The sequence below is a fragment of the Manis pentadactyla genome, chromosome 16 (assembly GCF_030020395.1).
Source record: "Manis pentadactyla isolate mManPen7 chromosome 16, mManPen7.hap1, whole genome shotgun sequence".
Lineage (NCBI taxonomy): Eukaryota > Metazoa > Chordata > Mammalia > Pholidota > Manidae > Manis > Manis pentadactyla.
In genome coordinates, this window is record NC_080034.1 from 77669928 (window position 1) to 77690707 (window position 20780).

The 20780-nt window shown below is 40.4% G+C and overlaps 1 protein-coding gene across 3 annotated transcripts in view; it reads right to left on the reverse strand.

Moving 5' to 3' along the window:
• Nucleotides 1-20780, reverse strand: part of CAP2 (cyclase associated actin cytoskeleton regulatory protein 2) — a 118294-nt gene that overhangs the window by 75671 nt on the left and 21843 nt on the right. For all 3 annotated transcript variants that reach the window (XM_036911698.2, XM_036911696.2, XM_036911697.2), the window contains exon 3: nucleotides 17472-17572. In XM_036911698.2, coding sequence (XP_036767593.2) covers nucleotides 17472-17572 — 101 coding nt within the window. The remainder of the gene's footprint in view (nucleotides 1-17471; nucleotides 17573-20780) is intronic.

The following is a 20780-nucleotide window of genomic DNA, read 5'->3' on the forward strand; positions in this document are numbered from 1 at the left end:
ATTGCTGGGATTATATTGCTCAAAATCTCAAATTTTGGATATTCCTTTGTGAGAAATAGAGGACTTACCAATTTTACTGTTCTAGGGGCCATTAGGACCTTATGAATGTGATGCTCTGAGCTGCATGAATGTCTATCTTGAATCAAAACTTGTATTTTCAGTGGTTCAGAAGGACTTCTGTCAATTTCTAATGACATTTCCAAAAAGAAGACTATGAAATACCATTTTCCACAGCTTAGATATAAATAGAGCAACTGCACTTCTCCCAGCTATGATAGTATAGCAGTGTCATCCTCATCTATGACCAGCCTTGCAGAGTCAACTAAATTATATTTGCTGTGGGAACAGTAATTTGGAATTGCTTTACTTTTGTAGTTAAAATTTCAGCTCAGAGGCAATATTAGCAATATTTTTGTATTATCCCAAGATGAACACTATCATTAGCCTTTTTACTTTTCCTAGAAAGAGCACTTAGCCTGTGTTAACAGAGCAATTTTCTGACAGGTCTGATTAGTGAAGATGGCCAATTTCATTAATTAGTCTTTTCCCCAAATGTCTTTTCACTTAACAACAAGGGTGGAGGTTGGAGTAGAGAATGGCTGAACACCTACATACCTACTCCAAATCTCTCTTTCAGTCTGCTTATGTAGACAAATAAGGATTCGGCGATGTACTTCTCCTTCCAGCTCCCTGGAACTCTGGGAATAATTAGCAGGTGCTAAAACCATTTACTTAAGCTTCATCAGTCATGTGTCAAAGGGAAATCCACCTTTGAGACATTCCAATCCACCTGCTTCTTCTGGAAAGTTCCATGAGTCCCCTCAACCAGAAAGCATCCTATTTAGGAGCAATTTTACTGAACCTGCTGAGTTCTGATAACTTGAAAGGGAGAATTTGACTCACTCTGGTGGTTCAAAACATTGTGAAAGAAAAACTCAAACGTAGGGATTTTTCAGTAACAAATAATTAAGGGTTTTTGCTGAGCTTGTCCATCACATGGTGTGCAGGGTTCAGAGGGCCTCAGTGACCTTTTTTTGGGTGTACATGCACATCTGCCTGTGAACATGTATGTGCAGAGAGGAAAGAGACAGTTTCGGTAAAAGTCCAGACAATGCATTTTTAAAAAATTCTATCAACTATCACAGGCAACTGGGGTTTTTGGACAGAAAGATTGGTGGACCATCTTGTTCTGTGGTCCTAGGTGAGTGAGTAGGAGAATGAATTTTGGTAATCAGTTTAAAGCAAACCTTGGGACAAGAGAGATACCAGCTAAATATGATTTATTTCCATCTAAGCCCCTCAGGGGAGAACTGGCTCCCTGGGGAAGCCCAGCTGATCTCTGAATACTCATCTAAGCTTTGCATTGTTTTCACTGGAAAGAGTACAAATCACAAAGCACTATGTGCATGACAAAATGAACAAGTTCAAATGGGGGAAAGGACACAGGCAAGACCTGGAGGGGACGCAAAACGCATCCTGCAAGGGTACCCGTGCCATAGACATTCTCAGAGCTTTTGAAATTGCATTAGCCTCCTTGAGAAGCCGACTCCAAAGGAAAGGGGTGCCTCCTCCCAGGAGTAAGGCCCCGGGCATTGCTCGCTGGGTGCACTGTGTGAGCCCTGGGAAGACCTCTCAGTGAGCCTTTGTCTCTTTGTTCCTTACTGAGCCTGGCTACATGCTTATCAATTTCACCGATCTTTTCAAAGAATCAGTTTTTTTGTTTCATTGATTTTCTCTATTGATTTCAATTTCATTGATTTGGCTCTAATTTTTGTTACCACTTTTCTTCTTTTTCTAGATTCTAAGGTGGAAACTTGAATTATTGATTTTAGATCTTTCTTTTTCTCTAATATACTTATTAAATACTATGACTTTCCCTTTCAGCACTGTATTCACTGCTTTCCAAAATTTTGATCTTATGTTTTCATTTTCATTGAGTTCAAAGTAGTTTTCAATATATAACTGACATATAAGATTAGTGTCAGGTGTATAATGTGATTTGATATCTGCATATATTGCAGAATGATCACCATGATAAGTCTAGTTAATATCTGAATTCAAAATATTTTTAAGTTTCTTCTTTGACTCATATGTCATTTATAAATGCTGTTTAATCTCACATATTTTGGGATTTTCCAGTTACTATTCTGTCATTGATCTCTGATTTAATTCTGTTGCAGTCTGAGAGCAGACATTGTATGAGTTCTATTCTTATTAATTTGTTAAGGTGTGTTTTACATCTCAGAATGTGATCTATCTTCATGAATGTTACATGTGAACTTGAGAAAAAATGTATATCCTGAGTTGTTGGGTAGTCTCTAGATGTCCATTACATCCTGTTGATCGATGGTGTGTTGAGTTCAATGACACCCTTACTGACTTCCTGCCTGCTGAATCTGTCCATCTCCAAGAGGCGGTGTCGAAGTCTCTGACTATGACAGCAGGTTATTAATGTCTTGCAGTTCTGTGAGTTTAGTACTCTGTTGTCAGGCACATTCACACTAAGAACTGTTAAGTCTTCTTGGAGAACTGACCCCTTTATCATATGCATTGCCCTTCTTTAACCCCGATAACTTTCCTTAGTTGGCAGTCTGCTCTGTCTGAAATTAGTATAGCTATTTCTGCTTTCTTTTGATTAGCGTTAGTATGGTATACTTTTCTGCATCCATTTACTTTTAATCTCCTTGTGTCTTTATATTTAAAGTATTTTTCTTATAGGTAATGCAGCTTTTGATTCTCACTGACAATGTTTATCTTTTAATTGGGGCATTTAGACCTTTACATTCAAAGTGATTATTGATAGAGTTGGATTAATATATTCTTTACTATTTCCTACCTCTTTTGCCTCTGCTAGTTTTGTCTTTCACTCTTTTTCTGCCTTTTGTTGTTTTAATTGAGCATTTTATATAATTACATTTTCTCTCTTTTGTTAGTATATCAGTTATATATATATATATATATATATATATATATATTTTTTTTTTTTTATTACTTTCTAAGTGGTTGTCCTAGCGTTTGCAATATACATTTACAACAATCCAAGTCCACTTTCAAATTACAACATACTACTTCATGGTACTGTAAGTGCCCTATAATAAATCTTAATCCCTTCCTCCTGTCCCTTGTATCATTGCTGTCATTCATATACACTAAGCATATGATACATACATAAGCATAAATAATCAATACACTGTTTCTATTATTATTTTGAACAAATTATCTGTTAGGTTCTCAACTAAAAATATGAAAAATTAAAGTTTTCATTTTGCCTTCACTTACTTTTCTTTGATACTCTTCATTTCTTTATGTAGAGCCAAGTTTCTGACCAATATTGTATTCCTTCTTCCTAGAGAGGTTGTTTTAACATTTCTTGCAAGGCAGGTCCACTGGTGACAAATTCCCTCAATTTGTGTTTGTCTAAGAAAGTCTTTATTCCTCCTCCATTTTTGAAGGATAATTTCACAGGGACAGAATTCTAAGTTGGCAGTTTTTTCTCTCAACACTTCAAATATTTCACTCCACTCTTTTGCTTGAATGGTTTCTGAAGAGAAGACGGGTGTAACCCATCTCTATTCCTCTACAGGCAAGGTGCTGTTTTCCTCTGGCTTTTTTTCAGGACTTTTTTTTCTTTATCTTTGATTTTCCACAATTTGGAAATGATATGTTGAGGTGTAGTTTTCTGTTCATTTATCCTGCTTGGCGTACTTTGAGCTTCGTGGATCTGCGGTTTTATGTCTGACATTTTGGGAGAAATTCTCAGGTATTTCAAACATTCTCTTCTCTTCCTTTCTTTCTTCTTCACCTGGTACCCCCACTCATACATGTTACACCTTTTGTAGTTGTCTTCCAGTCCTTGCATATAATGTGTGTGCATGTGTGGCTTTGTTCTCCTTGTTTTAACAATATCTAAAACTCTAAATCTAAAAGATTTTGAAGACTCTGTTGCTACATCCCCTGGCTCATTGATTATTTCCTCAGTCATGTCCCATCTACTAATAAGCCCACCAGAGCCATTCTTCATTTCTGTTACAATGTTTTTATCTTTACCGTTTCTTCTGAGTTCCTTCTCAGGATTTCCATTTCTCTGCTTGCACTGTTCATCTGTTACCACATGCTGTTCACTTTATCCATTACTGCCCTGAGCATATTAACCGTAGTTGTTTTAAATCCCCAGCTTGATAATTCTAATATCTCTGCCATATCTTGTTCTGATGTTTGCTTTGTCTCTTCAAATTTTGTTTTTTACATTTTGGTATACCTTCTAATTTTTTCTAGACAGCTGGACATGCAGTAGTGGGTAAAAGGCACTGCTGCAAATAGGGCTGCAGTAATGCTGTGGTGAGATTCAAGGGGAGGGGCGGCACACTTTACTCCGCGACTGGGTCTCGCTCTAGTGAGCCTGTGTTTACAGGATGCCGAGCGTGGCTTCGAGCCGGGTATTTTCCTTCTCCGTGTGGAAGGCTAGTGCCAGCTGGAGTCAAGTATTTCCCCTCCCCAAGTCAGTCAGGCTCTGATAACACCCCACCAGGACAGGCTCTGGTTAACTGGTCTCTGGCTTATCTCAAAATGCTTCTTTTTCTGTCCCTGCTCCCCACCCCCACCCCCATGGAAATGTGAGGGAATTTTTCTCCAGTATATACTGTGGGAATCTGGTTGCACTCCTGGAGGTACATCCCACAATACTGTGGGTGCTCCCATGACAAGGAGCCCTGGAGGGCTTGACTAGGAGAGGTGTGTGCACAACAATTTTGACAAGTTGTCTGAGCTTCCAACAGTTTGTCGGTTACAATTCAGGTTTTCCTACCTGAGCGCAAGTCCCTGTGGCAGTTTCCCTCCTGATTCTCTGCCCTGGTAACTTGCAGCTCCCCGTCTGCTCCTGTCTCTCTGGTTTTAGGGATGGTAGTTTGCCTTGTGACCTCCTTTCTCTTATGAATCCAAGAAGAGTTCATTGGTTTTTCGGTCTGCTTAACTTTTTTTACTTGTTAGGATGGAGAAGCTCCTTTCACATGGAACCAGAAACTAGAAGTCCTTCCTCCACTTTTTTTCAAATGAGGAAAAGCTTACCTTATTTTTAGACAACACCTTAGGACTTCCATCCCAGCTTCATTCTCTTGGTCACAGAGCATCTCCAGCCTTTAACACGCTAGCTGAGATGATGAGGCCAATCATTGTCCAGGCAGGTAAAACGCAGGGAAAAGCATTACCTGCCTTTTCACATATGCATGTGGGGTTGTGGATAAGATGGGTGGGGGTGTTATGAACATGCAGAGGTGTTATTATTACCTATGTGGGAGGGGTTTGGGGGCAGGTATCTGGTGGAAAGGATGGTGGGACTGTGGTGATGGAGGGTCACTTAGAGACTCTATGGTAAGTCCCCTATTTTTACTTGGATTGTTTCTGTTTGTTAAAAACAGTAATGCCATCTAAAAATGCTTTCATCCTCACTACATGAGATTTTATTCTTGGTGCACAATATTGTTTTTATAATATTTATCTGGGGTGCTTGGAGGTGCTTGTGGGGATCAGTGGGGTGGGGGCACTAAAACAGGCATGGACACTGACCCCATGATGCTGCCACGGCCCAGAATGAAACGCATGAATAGAGGATGTTTCTTTGCTAGGCCTTCTTGAGTTCCTACGGACTTTTGCCTACTTTGTGTAAGTTTGGGAAACAGCTCTCTCCCTCCCCAGCGGGCCACCAGGAAACAGCACAGGGAAGCAAGCCTGAAGCACCATTAACAGGGATGTGGGTACACCTGCTTGTGCCAAAACTTGTTCTGAGAGCAAAATCTGTTTTGTCAATAATGCAGTGCAAAGCTAAAAGCTAAGAAAGGAGAAACCGGATTGATCATTTGTTGTGGAACCTGGAATTACAGTGGTGCAGGCCAAGGGCCAAGCTTTGCCTGAACTATGATTGGCTTTGTCATCCCAGTTAGCAGGTCAATACCTCTCCTGGACGACTTGTACCTGCCCGTGCTTAGCACCTGTCATTTGTCCTTATACTTACGGCTGCCGCGGATTACAGCGCTGATCCTTTCTAAGGAGAAAACAGGACTTTGAACAACGTCCTTATGAAATAAATATGCCATGATATCAATGGCCAGTATCTCTCAGTGAGATTATGAGTGGCTCTTGTTCTCTTCTTCACACATTTATTGTCAAATTTTTCTGCAAACACTTAAATTCTATTCTCAGACAATATCATCGTAAAGGTATGACTGAATAAAATATAAGTTACTATTTAATGTGACAAACAAAAATTGTTTTCTGAGCCCCTACGGTAGGCCTAGGTGCTTGCTTGCTCTCAGAAAGACACCAGGGCACACGGGCAGTGAGTGATGGGCGATGCGAGGCTGGCAGAGAGGATGGCGAAGATCCCGGCCTGAAAGGAGTGTGTGCTGACGTCACCAACCCATGACTGAAAACGTTAAGTTTTCCCATTTGGTTAGACAAACCCAGGCAGCATTCTCATTTACAAAAGGCGGGGAGTGGTATATTCTTTTTTGAATAAAACATTTCCTTTTCTCTAGAACCTGGGAATCACATTGCTTGGTACCCAGTATTTCTCCATCCTTTCCCTGAACACGGCCCTCTGGCCCTTCAAGACAACAGGGGTCTCTAAAGCCTGTGACTCGGCCACGACAGCCTTTTCCAATTGTCCAGCGTGTGCACAATCACATGGAGACTAGGTTTACAGTCTGACTATGGGAAGGATGCAGTAACGTCACACTCCACTTACTTAAAAACATGCTGGCAATGCGCCATTAAATCACAAAGACAAGTTAATTTAAAGATCCCAGTCTGATCAAATACTGACCAAGTCCCAGGCAATTTCAGGCTCCGCCTTTGCCAAAGCAGGTCCCAAAAGGGCAAGAATTTTATATTAGGTAATTGTTATAAATTAGTATTTTTACTGTCCTTTAAGTAGACTTTTTGTTTTCCTTTCAACGATTCCACTTTCACTGGCAGGGAAAAGAGGCATGCTTATTGCACAGAGCTCAAGAGTTTTGCTGTCTGGAAAAGAAAGATGAGGAGGCAGATTGAGAATGTCAGTGTTAGATGGCTGGGCACATTTTATAAAAACAGTAATCATTCAGGCACTGATAATAAAAGAGGTTTATTCATTAATAGGATTGTTGCCTTAGCAACTTCCGACTCACATAAGTATTTACATCAGCCACAGAGCACGGTTCTGACACTAAGGAACAGCTCCATGGCGCCCTTTCTACATCTAAGCCTGGAATCTTCTCTTACAGCTCAGCGCCACTGCTGGTCTCAGCTCAAGTGACCTCAACACCCGACCAACCCCATCCAAAACATGTCACATCCAGGCCCAAAGGCACAGTTCAAACGAATCTCTTGGTATATCAAATAGATCAAAGGTAGAGCCAATAAGTGGTTTTCTTTTGCAGAAAAGATAATTTACAGAGGAGGATATAGCTTTGCTTTTATTTTCCTGCTCATCCAGCACAGGGCAAAGATTTTTTAAAGAATCAATGTCATGAATACTAATATGCATTCAAATTGTGCATTGTTTACCTAAATTCCTGTTTTCCTAGTTCGCAATTACCACCAAATGGCCTAAAGCACTTTTGGATAGTGGGAGAGTATGAATCAATGCCATGTGTGTGTAGGGGGTGGTGAGAAAAGGCAGGGGGGACAATAAATACTAAGGGGTGCTTGCCGTTGACCTTTCCTTGCAATTCTGGGAATCATCTTTGAGAAAATAATTGTACAATTATAAAATAATGCTTGTATAGATCCACTGCAATTGCATCTCTAACAGGAGAAATACTGACAACAAGTCAAATGTCACTAATTTTTGGAATGACTATAAGTAATGCTAAATGGCCAGCCTGGAGAAACAGGGCCAGAGTGAGGCCAGCAAGGAGCCCAGCATTCCCTGCAGGGTCACACCGCAGGGCCTCACCTGTTTAATCTTCTTATATGTACACTATTTCCCCTATATACAATTTTCATTGTTTAAACCAATCATGGGAACCACATGGTGAAATACTATGCAATCATTAAAAACGATAATGTAGACCTCGACTTACTGACATGGAAAGAGGCCCAGAACATATGGTCTAAGTTAAACCACCAGGTTACAAAAACGGAATGTGCCGAAAAGTCTACAAAACCTATAATATAAAACCAGTCACATATTTTAAAAAACTGAACATAGAGCTCTTCTAAATAATTGCTACAATTTATATAAAAAAGATTTGAAAGAGTTAAAAACACTTGAGTATTTCTCAAGGCATGCAAATAGGTAAAGAAAGAAAACACCATTGTATGTTTAAATCCATTTGATTTTCTGACACATATGAATATTGCTACAGGTTTGTATTCTGAACAAAACCATTCTCCTAAATTAGCTCCATTTTTTAATTCAATCATTATGTAGCTACAAAACACTTGCTAGATTGGCCCCTCTCCAAATTCTCTAACTTGTTTTTCTAACACTTAAGGAATCCAAAGCATTTTATCAACATGTTTAAACCAAATCTTTTGATTTAGGAAGCCAGAGCTACTTCAGGGGTGATGAATCTTGGGTCTACACACGTAAAGGATGCTTGGCTGCTCCAAGACCACTCCAGATAATTAGAGACGGCAAGGCAATCCTCCAGCACGCTGTGAACTAAACACGGTCCTTTCACTTGTGTGATTCACACCACACTCTTAATTAACTTTCATGCGTGTGCATATGTCTGCATCTCCAATAGTAATATGCTTTTAAGGACTAGCCCACTGGGTGTCTACACAGAAGGGCCTTTATTACAACAGAAGCTCAGTAACTACTGTTTAACAACGAATGACTGAAATTATTGTAAAGCAGTGGGTTTAACAGAGAAACCCTGAGCTGCAGATCTTCAGATAGGCCTGAGCTAGAATGCAGCCCCAACCCTTACTGGATACATGGCCATAAGCAAGTTACCAAACTTTTCTGAGGCTCGGCTTCTTTATCTCCAGGGCCACCCACCTCATCGCCTTCTCCTGACGATCCAGGTAAGTAATGTTTGTCGGCAGCTGTGCAAAGAGCCTGACACAGAGCAGGCTGCCAGTGAATGCTCCTTCTCGTTCCCTTCCTTACAACTGCTGCTCTTACTAACATGGAAAGTGGGAATAAGGCAGAGAAGTGAATTTGATTTCTTGCAACTATAAAATCTAGCTAAAAAGCAGATTTTGTTCATTCATCACCCAATCTACCTAGCACTAATCCATCTAGACAGAGACCTTACTATGAACACTCAAGCCAGAGAAGGTCCTTCCAGACTCGACAAGAGGGCACCCTGCAGCCAGGTGCACAGGACTGGGGGCAGCACCAGGTGTCTGCATTTCCTCCTCACGTGTCTTTGCCTTTCAGCGAACTCCCTCAGGCAGCACCCAGGGTACGAGTTCTTCTTCTAGTACCAAATGTTCCTTTCCTATATATCTGATGGTCACAACACATCCTTGTTGTAAAAAGTTTTAAAGACATGGGTGGTTAGGAATAAAAGGCTTTCAGTAAGCCCATCCCCCCAAAATGACCATTGTCAGAAATTCCATGAATAGCCTTTCAGAGTTTATTTTTAAGAAGGTCAATCTTTCTCAAGTGCATCTATTACCTCTTTAGTCCCTCTTCCCCAACTCCTCCTCAGTTATCCTCACTGGATATCCTCATAACAAACTCCAAAGTTGCCCTTATAATAATTACTAAGTGTCCAAGGAGTGTAACTATACACTCATATAGAGAAAGAGAAAAACCATATCTTTGGTAGCAAAAAGTAGAAAGGAATTAGGCCCAGTATCAGCCGAAAGCATGAGCTGCACAGAAATCTCCATTCATTTCTTTGTCTTTCTCTAGTTAAGCTCATTCCTGCAGGTACTCACAATTCATAATAATTCACTATTTTTCACTTTGTGCTATTGTCTTTTTTCTGCTACATTTAGCTGAAAGCATAGTGGGAGAATTTTTTCTAGAATTTTGCATTCTATAAATGCTCAAAAACCCTTCAGTAAAAGTTTTTCTTTTTAATTTCTCATCTGTCACAGACTGATACCTTTGTAAAATAAATAAATAGCCTTATTAGAAAAATTAAATAAACGGCCAGACCTACAGAGCACAAGTTTCTTGTTTTTTTAAATTACTCAATTCAGCAGACTTAAAATTACTGTTTGACTGCTATGAAAATGATCAAAATTGAAACCACGATTTCTGCCCTTATCCCAGTGGACCAGCAGTAAAGAGCCTGCAGATGATGCAGGTCCGGGGCCTCCACACGGCACAAGGCTCTTCTGTGGCTTTGCACATAGGGACAGAGCCACCCAAGGCTCCCATTAGGTCGATGGGCAAATGCCTTCCAATTTTCTGAGAACTAATTTACACATTAACTTGGGGTGAGAGTTCCCATTTAAAAGTTTGGGACTATCTGTATTTGAATATGTTCCAAACACCTTACTACTTAAAATACTTATTTTGAAAAAGTATTTTCTGAAAGGGAAAGAATTCTACTGCAAACACATATGTGTGATAAATTATGCTTTCTTGAAGAATAATCTACATACAATGCTGTGTTAGGTTCAAGTATACAAGATAGTGGTTTAGTATTTATATACATTATGTAATGGTCACCACAATAAATCTAGTTACTATGTCACTGTACAAAGTTGTTAAATATTATTGACTATCTTATGCTGTACATTATATCTCTGTGTCTTATTTATTTTATAACTGAAGATTGTACTTTCTAATCCCCTTCAGCTATTTCATCCATTCCTCCACCCCTTTCATCTCTGGCAACCACCAGTTCATTCTCTGTATCTATGGTTCTATTTCTGCCTTGTTTTATTTGTTTTATTTTTTTAGATCCCACCTAACAATGAGATCGTGTTATGGTCTTTTTCTGTCTGACTTATGTCACTGAGCATGATACCCTCTAGCTCCATTCATGTCATTGCAAATGGAAAGATTTCATTCTTCTTTATGGCTGAATAGTATTCCATTGTATATATGTACCAACTCTTTAATGAGTGAAATTAATCCATTGAATACCCTGTTTTATTTTGAATCACCGAAACATCTCATGCTTGAAATATTTCTAAAAACTGGCTTGTACTGTGCTGTACAATTTATAAACTGCTATGTTTTAAACTTAAACAACAATCTAAATACAACTGGAAAGGTAAAAAATATACTAAAAGTAAGATAGCATATTTTGGGTTTGCCTTATGCACACTGAGTCTGAAAACACATTTCTTACAATCAGAGTAACTCTTGGGCCAGAGCTCCCAAATATTTGATGGAGACTGTTTTTTCTTGGATGTAGCAAAATATAGCATTGTAAGGAATTTTTAGGCAAATGGCAGATCTGCTCATGTGGGCGTGACTGTCTGTATATATGTTTTGTGGGGATGGGTGTGTGGATAGAAATTACAAGATAATCTGAATGAAATCAGGTCATTACTTGTAGACAAAGTATTAATTTTCAGACGCTGAAGCAGCCTCCAGGCAAACAAGGAATCCTGAGGCCCAGACAGAAGAAACTGAAGCGAATGTTCCGGTTACCGGCATGGTTTTAGAACGAGGGAAGGACATGGACTCTGCAGTAGCAGGTGGCCAGACTAAATGTGGACGTGGTAAACAGTTCTCTGAAAGGGAATTTCTGCGGAGAAAAGGGCTGGAGAACGGTCGGTGGTTACCCTCCAGGACTCCTGACACGCAACGAGCTGCAGATTCTCAATATGCTTTTCCATGAAGCAATGCCATTCATGTGAGACTCACTAATCAATTTTCCCAGGTGCAGGCCAGCTGGTGGTGCCGGAGCTCAGCCCCAAGCGCAGCAGGCCTGGGCAAGCTCAGGATGCACGCCCGTGCCTTCGGCTCTTCCTCTTTGCTTGTGCCAGTGAACACGGAACAGAAAGGGCCAACCGGGGCTGGTGGACTCAGGTCTCCTTACAGAAGCAGGAAGAAGAACCTTCAGGCAAAAATGTGGCAGAAGCCTATTTACCGAGCAGGAAGAAAAAAAAGGCAGGTATCACCTTAACCGGAGAGATTCATGGAAACTGATTGTTTCAGCAAAATATTTTGGTGGCGTTTTATTTTTGGTAAACAGGATGCTTGGTGGTCCTTCGCAGAGATGTTGAGGTTCCAAGTCCAGTGTCTTATCTGGTCCCCAAAGCTCTAAATGTGCTATGAAGCTAGAACGTTCAGTGAAAGGACAGGGCTGACATGCTCTAACACAACATCCTGAAGCTGAAGAGCGGCCACAGGGATGTCCAGCGAAGGCCGGCGACTCAGCAGGACCCGGCTGCGAGGCAGAGCGGACGTCGGGCAGCAGAGTGTGCATTCCGTCCTGAGAATAAAAGTCCTTCGCATTCATGGGAAGAACTGATAACAGACTGATCTCTCCCAGACACTCTGAGTTCTGCAGTTTTGGTGCCAGGTGCACAGTGAAGGGCGACCAGGCCGAGACAAGGCCGGTGTGGTGGGGCAGAAGCCAAGACCCACGGGGGACAGCACGCGCCCCGGCTGCCCACGCGGGGCCGCTCTGAGGAGACATGTGGCGTGCCCACCCTCCTCCAGCCCCTGTGCCATGGCCACCCCTGCCCGCACTGTGGAAATCTGGTAAAGGCAATGGTAATAGCGCAGAGCACAAACAGCAGGCGGTGGCAGGGGAGAGCCACGTGCCTCTCCCTACGGATCCATCACTCAGAAAGGGGGCAGGAGCCGCCCAGTGGGTCAAAGACAGGCGTCGCCCAGCACAGCGGGCCTCGACCCCGGAGATGAGATTCTTGGCTCTGCCACCAGGTCACTGAGCCCCGTTCACAGCATCCCCTGCATCCCCTGACCTCTCTGGTTTGCAGTTTCCTTCTCAACAAGAGAGAGGAAGACGGGAGGCAGGAGGGAGGGAAGGAATGGATACTGGATGTCTCAGATAGTTCTTTCTGTAATAAATCTGACTATTGTAACCGGGTAAGACAGTAAGAAAGGAAGTTCCTGATTTGAAGGCTGTATGAAATCTGGAGGCAGAATTCTTTTCAGATGCTTTTTGATCTCTGCCATTTAGAGATTGTGAAAGACATGCAGGTCCTTTGGGCCTGAGATTGCGGAAGTATTCGATGTCCACTTATAATAAAACTGAATGTTCAAATTAAAACAATTGGCAGGAAACTATCAGTTAACGGGAGGATCAAGTAGGCTGAATGCGAGGGGAGGGTGAAGGAGATCTGCGCAGAATGGCTGCTCTGCTGAGTCAATCCCAAACTCGTGCTTCTGATAATATTTTTTTGGCGGGGGCAGGAGGGTTCCCATATAGATCCAGATTATAAAGCACCAAAAATGCAAATGGTCACTTTTTAAATGAGTGCAAATTACCCACAAATATTTTCTGAAATCAAAGGGAGACTATATATACAATTAGTATAAATACACAGATGTTGTTGTTATTTATTCTAGAGATAAGTCCCCATAAAGGATGCCGTGACAACTTGTAAGAGCAAAGAAGGGACCCTGGGGGCAGCTGCAAGGCCTTCTTAGATGAAGGAGTCTGCTTTTCTTCCCAGTCACAGTGAAGCCGGATGGCATCCTATTGTTAGTGTTCTGCACATCCTTTCTGTGACACGGTCCCCTGTGCTTGCTTCCCAAGTTGGGGTGATGGAGGTGCTCCCCCAGGGCACAGATCAGGATGCATTTCACACGGGTGAGGATGGTGCCCTATGACAAGCTTCTCATTTGGGAAGCAAACAGCCCTGTCCCTCCTGCGTGAATGCTGAGCCACGTGAGTCGCCTGAATGGGCTGAGGAAGTCCAGGCCTTGAAGTCCTGGCATCCAGCCTTATTACCAAGGAGGCTGAGGACTAGCTCAAGGTCATGCCCTAGAAAAGCACAGCCTTTAAAATGCAAACACACACTGCCAGTGCTGCTCAGAGGAAGAACTACTTCTTACTTTACCACTCTTTGAATCTGTCACCTAACCAGCATGGCATAAAATAGACAAAACATTTGTAGATGACTTAGGTAAATGACAAAGACTAGGAACATGTAGATTAGCAATGGTGACCCATCAGGAGTGGGGCTAAAGTAATCGTCTAAAAATGTTCACCCTGGCGCTCCTCTCTCTGAGGCCATCCACATTTTCTAAGTGTGTAACCTTTTAATCTTAAACTTTCTCTCTCCACCCATTCAGGGCACTTCTTGCTGAGGTGGCCTGTACTTTTTCTCTCTTTAAGTAACTTTAAATAAAACTTTTACTCTGCTTCAGAAAAAAAATGTTCATCCTTTAAAAGTCAGGGAACTCAAGGACATAATATTGTGCCATGGGATTTAATCACACTATGTTTCAGTATCTTACACTTCTCGGTTGAATTTTTTTGTCCATTTGTTCAAATTGTGGTTCTCTCATTTTTTATTAAACAATTAAAAGAGTGTTTCTTTTATATCCATTTTAATCAGGAATAGGAAATAAATGCTCCAGACTTCTAGAATAATTTAAAACGTAAATTCTATATATCTCCAGTAGGGGCTTGCGTTAAGAAGAGCTCCATGATTTGCAGTTGTTTCATGACTGTCAATCATTTAGAAACAGACCTGCGATTAGTTCCATATATCATGAATAACAATAGGACAGCTTTGTTGAAAAAAAAAAAAAGATCACATTAGTCCATATAAGAGTAAACTATGTCTGACCAAGGGCTTGGCGTTATGTAGGCCGTTTCTAGAGGACCCTTTCCTTTGACATTGAGGACTATTATTTACTCTAAACATCTATTATAAAATTATGTATTGTTTATTCTTTCTTAAAAAGGGTGCAAGCTGTGTCAGTGTTCCTGGACTGAAGAATTATTTAAATAAGCCCTTTGCTTTATGTTGCATACAAGAAGGCTTTACAGATCTAATCTTTTCTAAACCTGTTATGTTCTTCGCTTCAACAGAACTTCCTAATTGTAGCTATTAGTTCCCCTTTTTTGTGGTCTGTTCTGTCAATAGCCTATTGAGTGTTCAGTGTTCAGTAAATTAAGCCCAACCAGCAGCCAACACATGAAGACAGACCTTAAATCATAGCCTGGCTGCCCTTATTCATTATTAGTCTTTGTGAAATAGCTTTTAAGGAGAGGGAAAGGATTTAACACGATGCACATTTGTGTCATTCTCAGATTTCCATACTGTACAATCAGGTATGTGAGGGTTTTTTTTCTGGCAACAGGTGTGTTCTTGGAACAAAGTTCAGCCCCCGCTTCTGGCTTATGTGAGAGGCAGCAGCTGTAAAGCTTTGTGTCAGTGACACACGGCTCTACAAGAGAGAAAAAATAAACCACTTGCTCAATGTAATGAAGTAATGAGCACATGGACAATAGCCGCCTGTTTTCTTTGTGTCGTACAGAGTCTAAACTTTCAGATGACAAGTGTTTTTCTATCTTTCTCTCCCTCCCTTCCTTCATTTTTAAAAAGCTAATTAGGGAAAAACATAAATTTCTTTAAGCCTTATGTATTCTTTATGGAGAATATTTCCACATTTGAATCATAATGTTTTCAAGTCTGATGAGTGGGGAGAAGAGAAAACTTAATAGAAATCAAGCTATACTTTATTTATAACTCACTTTATTCTAAAAAGAATTTAAAGGAACTGTTTACTATGGAATTCGAAGAGACTTACTTAGTATGCAAATTTTTCATGTTTAGGAAAATGCATAACTAAATATACTTATTTATAGGCCTCATTATTCTCTAATTAAAAAATGTCTTATCTAAGTTTTTGAAATATTACTAATAAGAGTTACAATGTACTGTGTACTTCAGAAGTACAATGTCAACATTAATTAATACTAAGGATAATGCTACAATAATTACTGTGATATCAATCAAGATAGCAAACATCACTCAAGAATCTCTTTTAGTGTACTGATGGTAATATTTCATTTTAAATGTTAGTTTTCAGATCTATCATGCCTCACAAGACAAGGAGCCCAGCCACTATCTTACTGCATGCAAGGTTTCTTATAAACAAAAACATGAAGTTCAAAAACAGACCAGAGTAACTTCAGAGTTACTGTGATGCATTTGAAGTGAACATATCTTATGTGACACACTTTTCTAGAACTCACATGTATCAGAGCTTCCCCTCTCCTGTCAATGAGTATTTCAACAGGTGTATTTAATAAAAAATGGAGGTCTTGAGAAGAATATTCATTTTTCTTAGATGTGACGAACAAATGCAGATGCCATGGGATGAGAGAAGGAGCTGTTGAATTACAGTCCCGGACCTCTGGTACAACCCGAGCCACCGAGCTCCTGGAAGACTGGTGTCAGGTGCTACACATAACGTCTAATTGGCAAAGGAGTGAAGAGAAAATCCTTTTCCAGGCTTTTATTTTTTAATCCCAAACCACAACTTTATTTAAGAATAAGATTTTCTGTGAATCTATCCTGAAAATGGTTTTGCCAGGATACTCTCATTGCTGAGAAATCTATAAGCAGATGGATCTGGAATTCAATCCTCTGTGAGAAATAAAGGCAAATGAAAAGGAAAAACCTGGTGGTATATTTCTTTTATGTTTTTAATTGGTTTGGTTATTACATTAGATTTTCCCTCAATGCATGCTAATAATGACTAGCCTCAGGGAGAATGCTAAACATTTAAAAATGTATAAAACCTTTCTGAAACCGGGAGGCTGGCCTACATATCATTAAAGTTCTCTATTAATCCAGAGCTTATCAAATACTATGACTTTGCTTTTCCTCAGGCTGCATTTTTTAAATCAATTGCAGTAAAACATGTATAACACAAAATTTACCAACTCTGCCATGTTTAAGTGAACAGTTCAGTGGTGTTGAGACCTTCACACTGTTGTACAACAGATCTCCAGAATCTTTTCTGTATTTTAGTTTGCACTTCAAGACTAACACTCTATATCCACCAAATTAGTTCCCATTTCTCCCTCCCCCACCTCCTGGCAGCCACTATTTTACTTTCTGTTTCTATGCATTTGACTACTGGAGAGACTGCATAAAAAGGGAATCATACAGGATTTGTCTTTTAGTGACCGACTTATCTCATTTAGCATATCCCCAAGGTTTATCCATGTTGTGGCATGTGTCAGCGTTTCCTCCTTTTTTATGGCTGAATAATATTCCCCTGTATGTATACTACCACAGTTTGCTTTCCCATTCATCCATCAACACACTTGGGTTGTTTCCACCTTTTGGCTATTGTGAATAATGCTGCTATGAACATGGGTGTTTAAATGTCTCTTCAAGACCCTGCCTGCAATTCTTTTAGGTATATACCCAGAAGTGGGATTCCTGGATTATATAATAATTCTATCTTTAATTTTTTGAGGTCTGCCATACATTTTTCCATAGTAGTTGCACCATTTTACATTCCCACCAGCAGTGCACAGGGGTTCCAATCTCTCCATGTCTTCACCAACCCTTGTTACTTTCTGGTTTTTCAGTCCTTGTCTCCATGGAGAACAGGGCAGGGAAGTACTCACATGAGTCTCCACGTCTCCAGCCAGGACCCTGCTCTTCCTTAAAAACTCGGCCACCATGCTGTTCACCAGCTTATCGAAGGCTTCCACCGAGGGCGCCACACCTTTGGAGGAAGACACTTCGTTACTTCCTAGTAGTCAATGAACAGCTGGTGCTGCTTTCCCACAGGTAATGTGGATGTTAATATCATTCACGTCGATCTCCTTCCCTCTGTTGCTCATTCCCTCAATCAGTATTTATAAGCACTTCTCTATTGCTCATGAAAACAGTGTTTCCTATTTTCCATCATCCTGAGTAAATGAGCCCTTTTACCTATACAATTTCACTTACTCTCTCCCAACCTCGTGAGGTAAATGGTTTTCCTGATCACAGTTTTACTGATGCAAACCAAGCCCGTGACTTGACCAAAGAAGAGGCAGATGCAAAATCTGAACCAAGCTTCATTGATCCAAAGCGTGTGTGCTTCATCTGTATTGACTTGCTGGTTCTCTAACAGCCTTGCAAACAGTTAGCAAGATTGCCCAGGACAATGAAAAGGTAATGACAAGCAGGAAAAGAATGCTGGTTCCACATATTTCATTCCTTCCTCGCTTCCTGTGGGTGGAGAGGCGGAGGGTGGGCAAGGTAAGCTTGGATCCACCACCTCACTGCAGGGGCTGAGTGCCCGTGGCCTGGCCTGGGGTGCTCTGCATTTCTTTCCCTACCCTTCTAATTAACGGAAAAAATCTGTCAAGTTCCTGACTTCACGCCCCTAATATTGAGGAAGATCATTTTGAGAAACAGCACGACAGGCTCCTGAAGCCCAAACCCAAAGCTAGGGTTCCTCTCACAGTGGACAGAAACAGCCCTGCCCATGACGCTGTAGGGCAAAGCTCCCTTCCTTTCCCCTCTTTCTCAGCTGCCCATTTCCACAGGCCCGCAGTTGTTACAGCTCTCTGCACCTACAGTCTAACTTCTAAGCAGGCTGTACTGAAACTTGAGTTACCTTGAGGTTCAAAATACAGTATGTACCAACCTCTGGAACACAAAGGGGCCCAAGCCCACAGATTCCTTAGGGGTCCATCTGGGACAGATAAAGCTGTGTGTTGCTATGGGAGAGGCTTGAGAGATCTCTGCTAAGTATTTAAAGTGGGAGAGAGTTTTGGAAATGTGACAGAGGCCTCTACATAGCAGAAGGTAGGGTGATAAAAGGGAGTATTTCCCAATTTCCTTTCATCATGTAGCTCTGCTCACACCTCCTCCGGGGAGCCATTAATGACCTGTCTTTGTCCCTGGCCTGCATCTTTTGAGCATCCCTTAATCAAAGCGTTTTTCAACCCTGAATAATAGTGCATCAAGACCGAAGATTCCAGAGGATTAGGACTGTGTATAATTCATCTTAGATTTCCTTGAACCTAGTTTAGTACTCATCACTTGGCAGGCATGTAAAAATACTTCTTCAACTGTTGAACCAATTTTATCTGATTGTCAGGGGGAAAAAAAAATCATAAAAACACATCACACCACCAGTATCACAAGAAGGCAGTTTTTGATCTGCACATGTTATGGATTTGTAATGGATCAGTTCCTTTTAAAAGTTTCTTTTCAAATAAAAAAATTTTTTTCACTTTAATTTTAACATTACTGTAATTTTTATTTTTAAGGTAAGAGGGTGTCTTTAAGGATTTGTTAAAAACAGAATTTAGAAAATTACCAAAGTTTACTAATTAAGAAGAAACAGAAATGATGTTTAGGATTAGTAAAATGTAGGATGGATATAAAATACAGACATTTTATTAATTATCTTATTTACTAATAGTACTTATTACTAATCATTAGTACTATATAATAGCCTTACTGATAACACTAATACTATCCTATTTACTAATCATCCTACTTCAAGTTGGATAAGAAATGGCTGGCTACGTTGTTCTAAAAGACTCTACTTTAACAACTCTTTTGGAATGACCTGCTATATTAGCGAATATTTGTTTAACTACTCAAGTAACTTAATTATATGCCTTCCAATTTTGCTTGGCCTATTAATTTTCCCAGAAAAAATTTTTTTCATAAGGCAATTCAGTCTAGTACCTCTTTGAGTTAAGTGAGGTTCAAATGATTGAGGGTTTTTCTTCCTCCTTCCCTCAGCACCACCACACCCTTTGCTAAGAGCTGGATTTTCATGGTATTTTATGTATTCCTGGGCTTTGTCTTTGTGGTGGCCATCGGAGAGAAACGTCTTTTGATCACCTGATGCCAAAGGCGTAAGGGAACAAAATTACTGAAGAGAACATGAAAATATTTTCTTACAAATAAGATTTCGGGAATCTCATATACCAACTGCATAGTTCACAAAAAGAGGCTTAAAAGGAAATCGAAGATGTGTCTCAGTGGATGTGGAAAAACTTTCAGGCTCCCTGGCAGCTCTCCTTTAAACAACACCCCCTTTCAATTCATTCAAAGCATTTTAATTTTCATTATGTTTTGGGGGGACTAGGCCATGCATTTGTGCCCACACAGTAATTTCTGTCACGGGGCATGCAACACAAGGAACAGCTCCAAATATGCCTGCAACTCTAGAAGCACCAGTGCAGCTCTTGCCTGGTGAAGGCCTTTCTTGAAGTCCCCTCTTCAAGGCTTTCCTCAGCCCCCAAAAGCCCGACAGGATTCAAAATGGGTCAGATAAGGAGGAAATGTATGTCAGACAAGAAGAGAAGTTGCCAGATTAAATACAGATAGCCCAGTTATATTTGAATTTCAAATAAACAGTGAATACATTTTCAAAGTGTGTACCATGCAGTATATCCCATACAGTATTTGCAACACTTATAACCAGAAAGAAAATGCAGTTTATCTGAAATTCAAGTTTAACAGGGTGTCCTGTATTTTTATTTGCTAAGTCCGCAACTTTAGACAAGAAGGAGCTGGGAAATCTACTGTAGATAACTTACAGGGTTTGCCATATATGGTGTCTTTTTAAAGAAAGTAGTTAACTTTTTATGTTTGACTGCATAACTTTTTAAAATCATTTTTAAAAGCAGGGTATCAGCATGTAATTTTAAAAGTGTCCTTGGGTAGGAGTAGGCAAAGTAAATCACTGAGACGTGATAGGCCACGTGGATGTCGTATTTGACTTCACATCAGACTCACTTCCTTTGAAACTTAACTGTTCTTAAGTTCAGCGACTTGTTCTAACACTAACATCTACAGAATGTTAATTCTCTCCAATTTACATTCTAACAGAGAACATGAATTTCTTTTTGATGATTACTTAGATAATATATTTAGATATTTAGTCACTGAGTGTGGAACGGCAGTATAAACACTAAAAT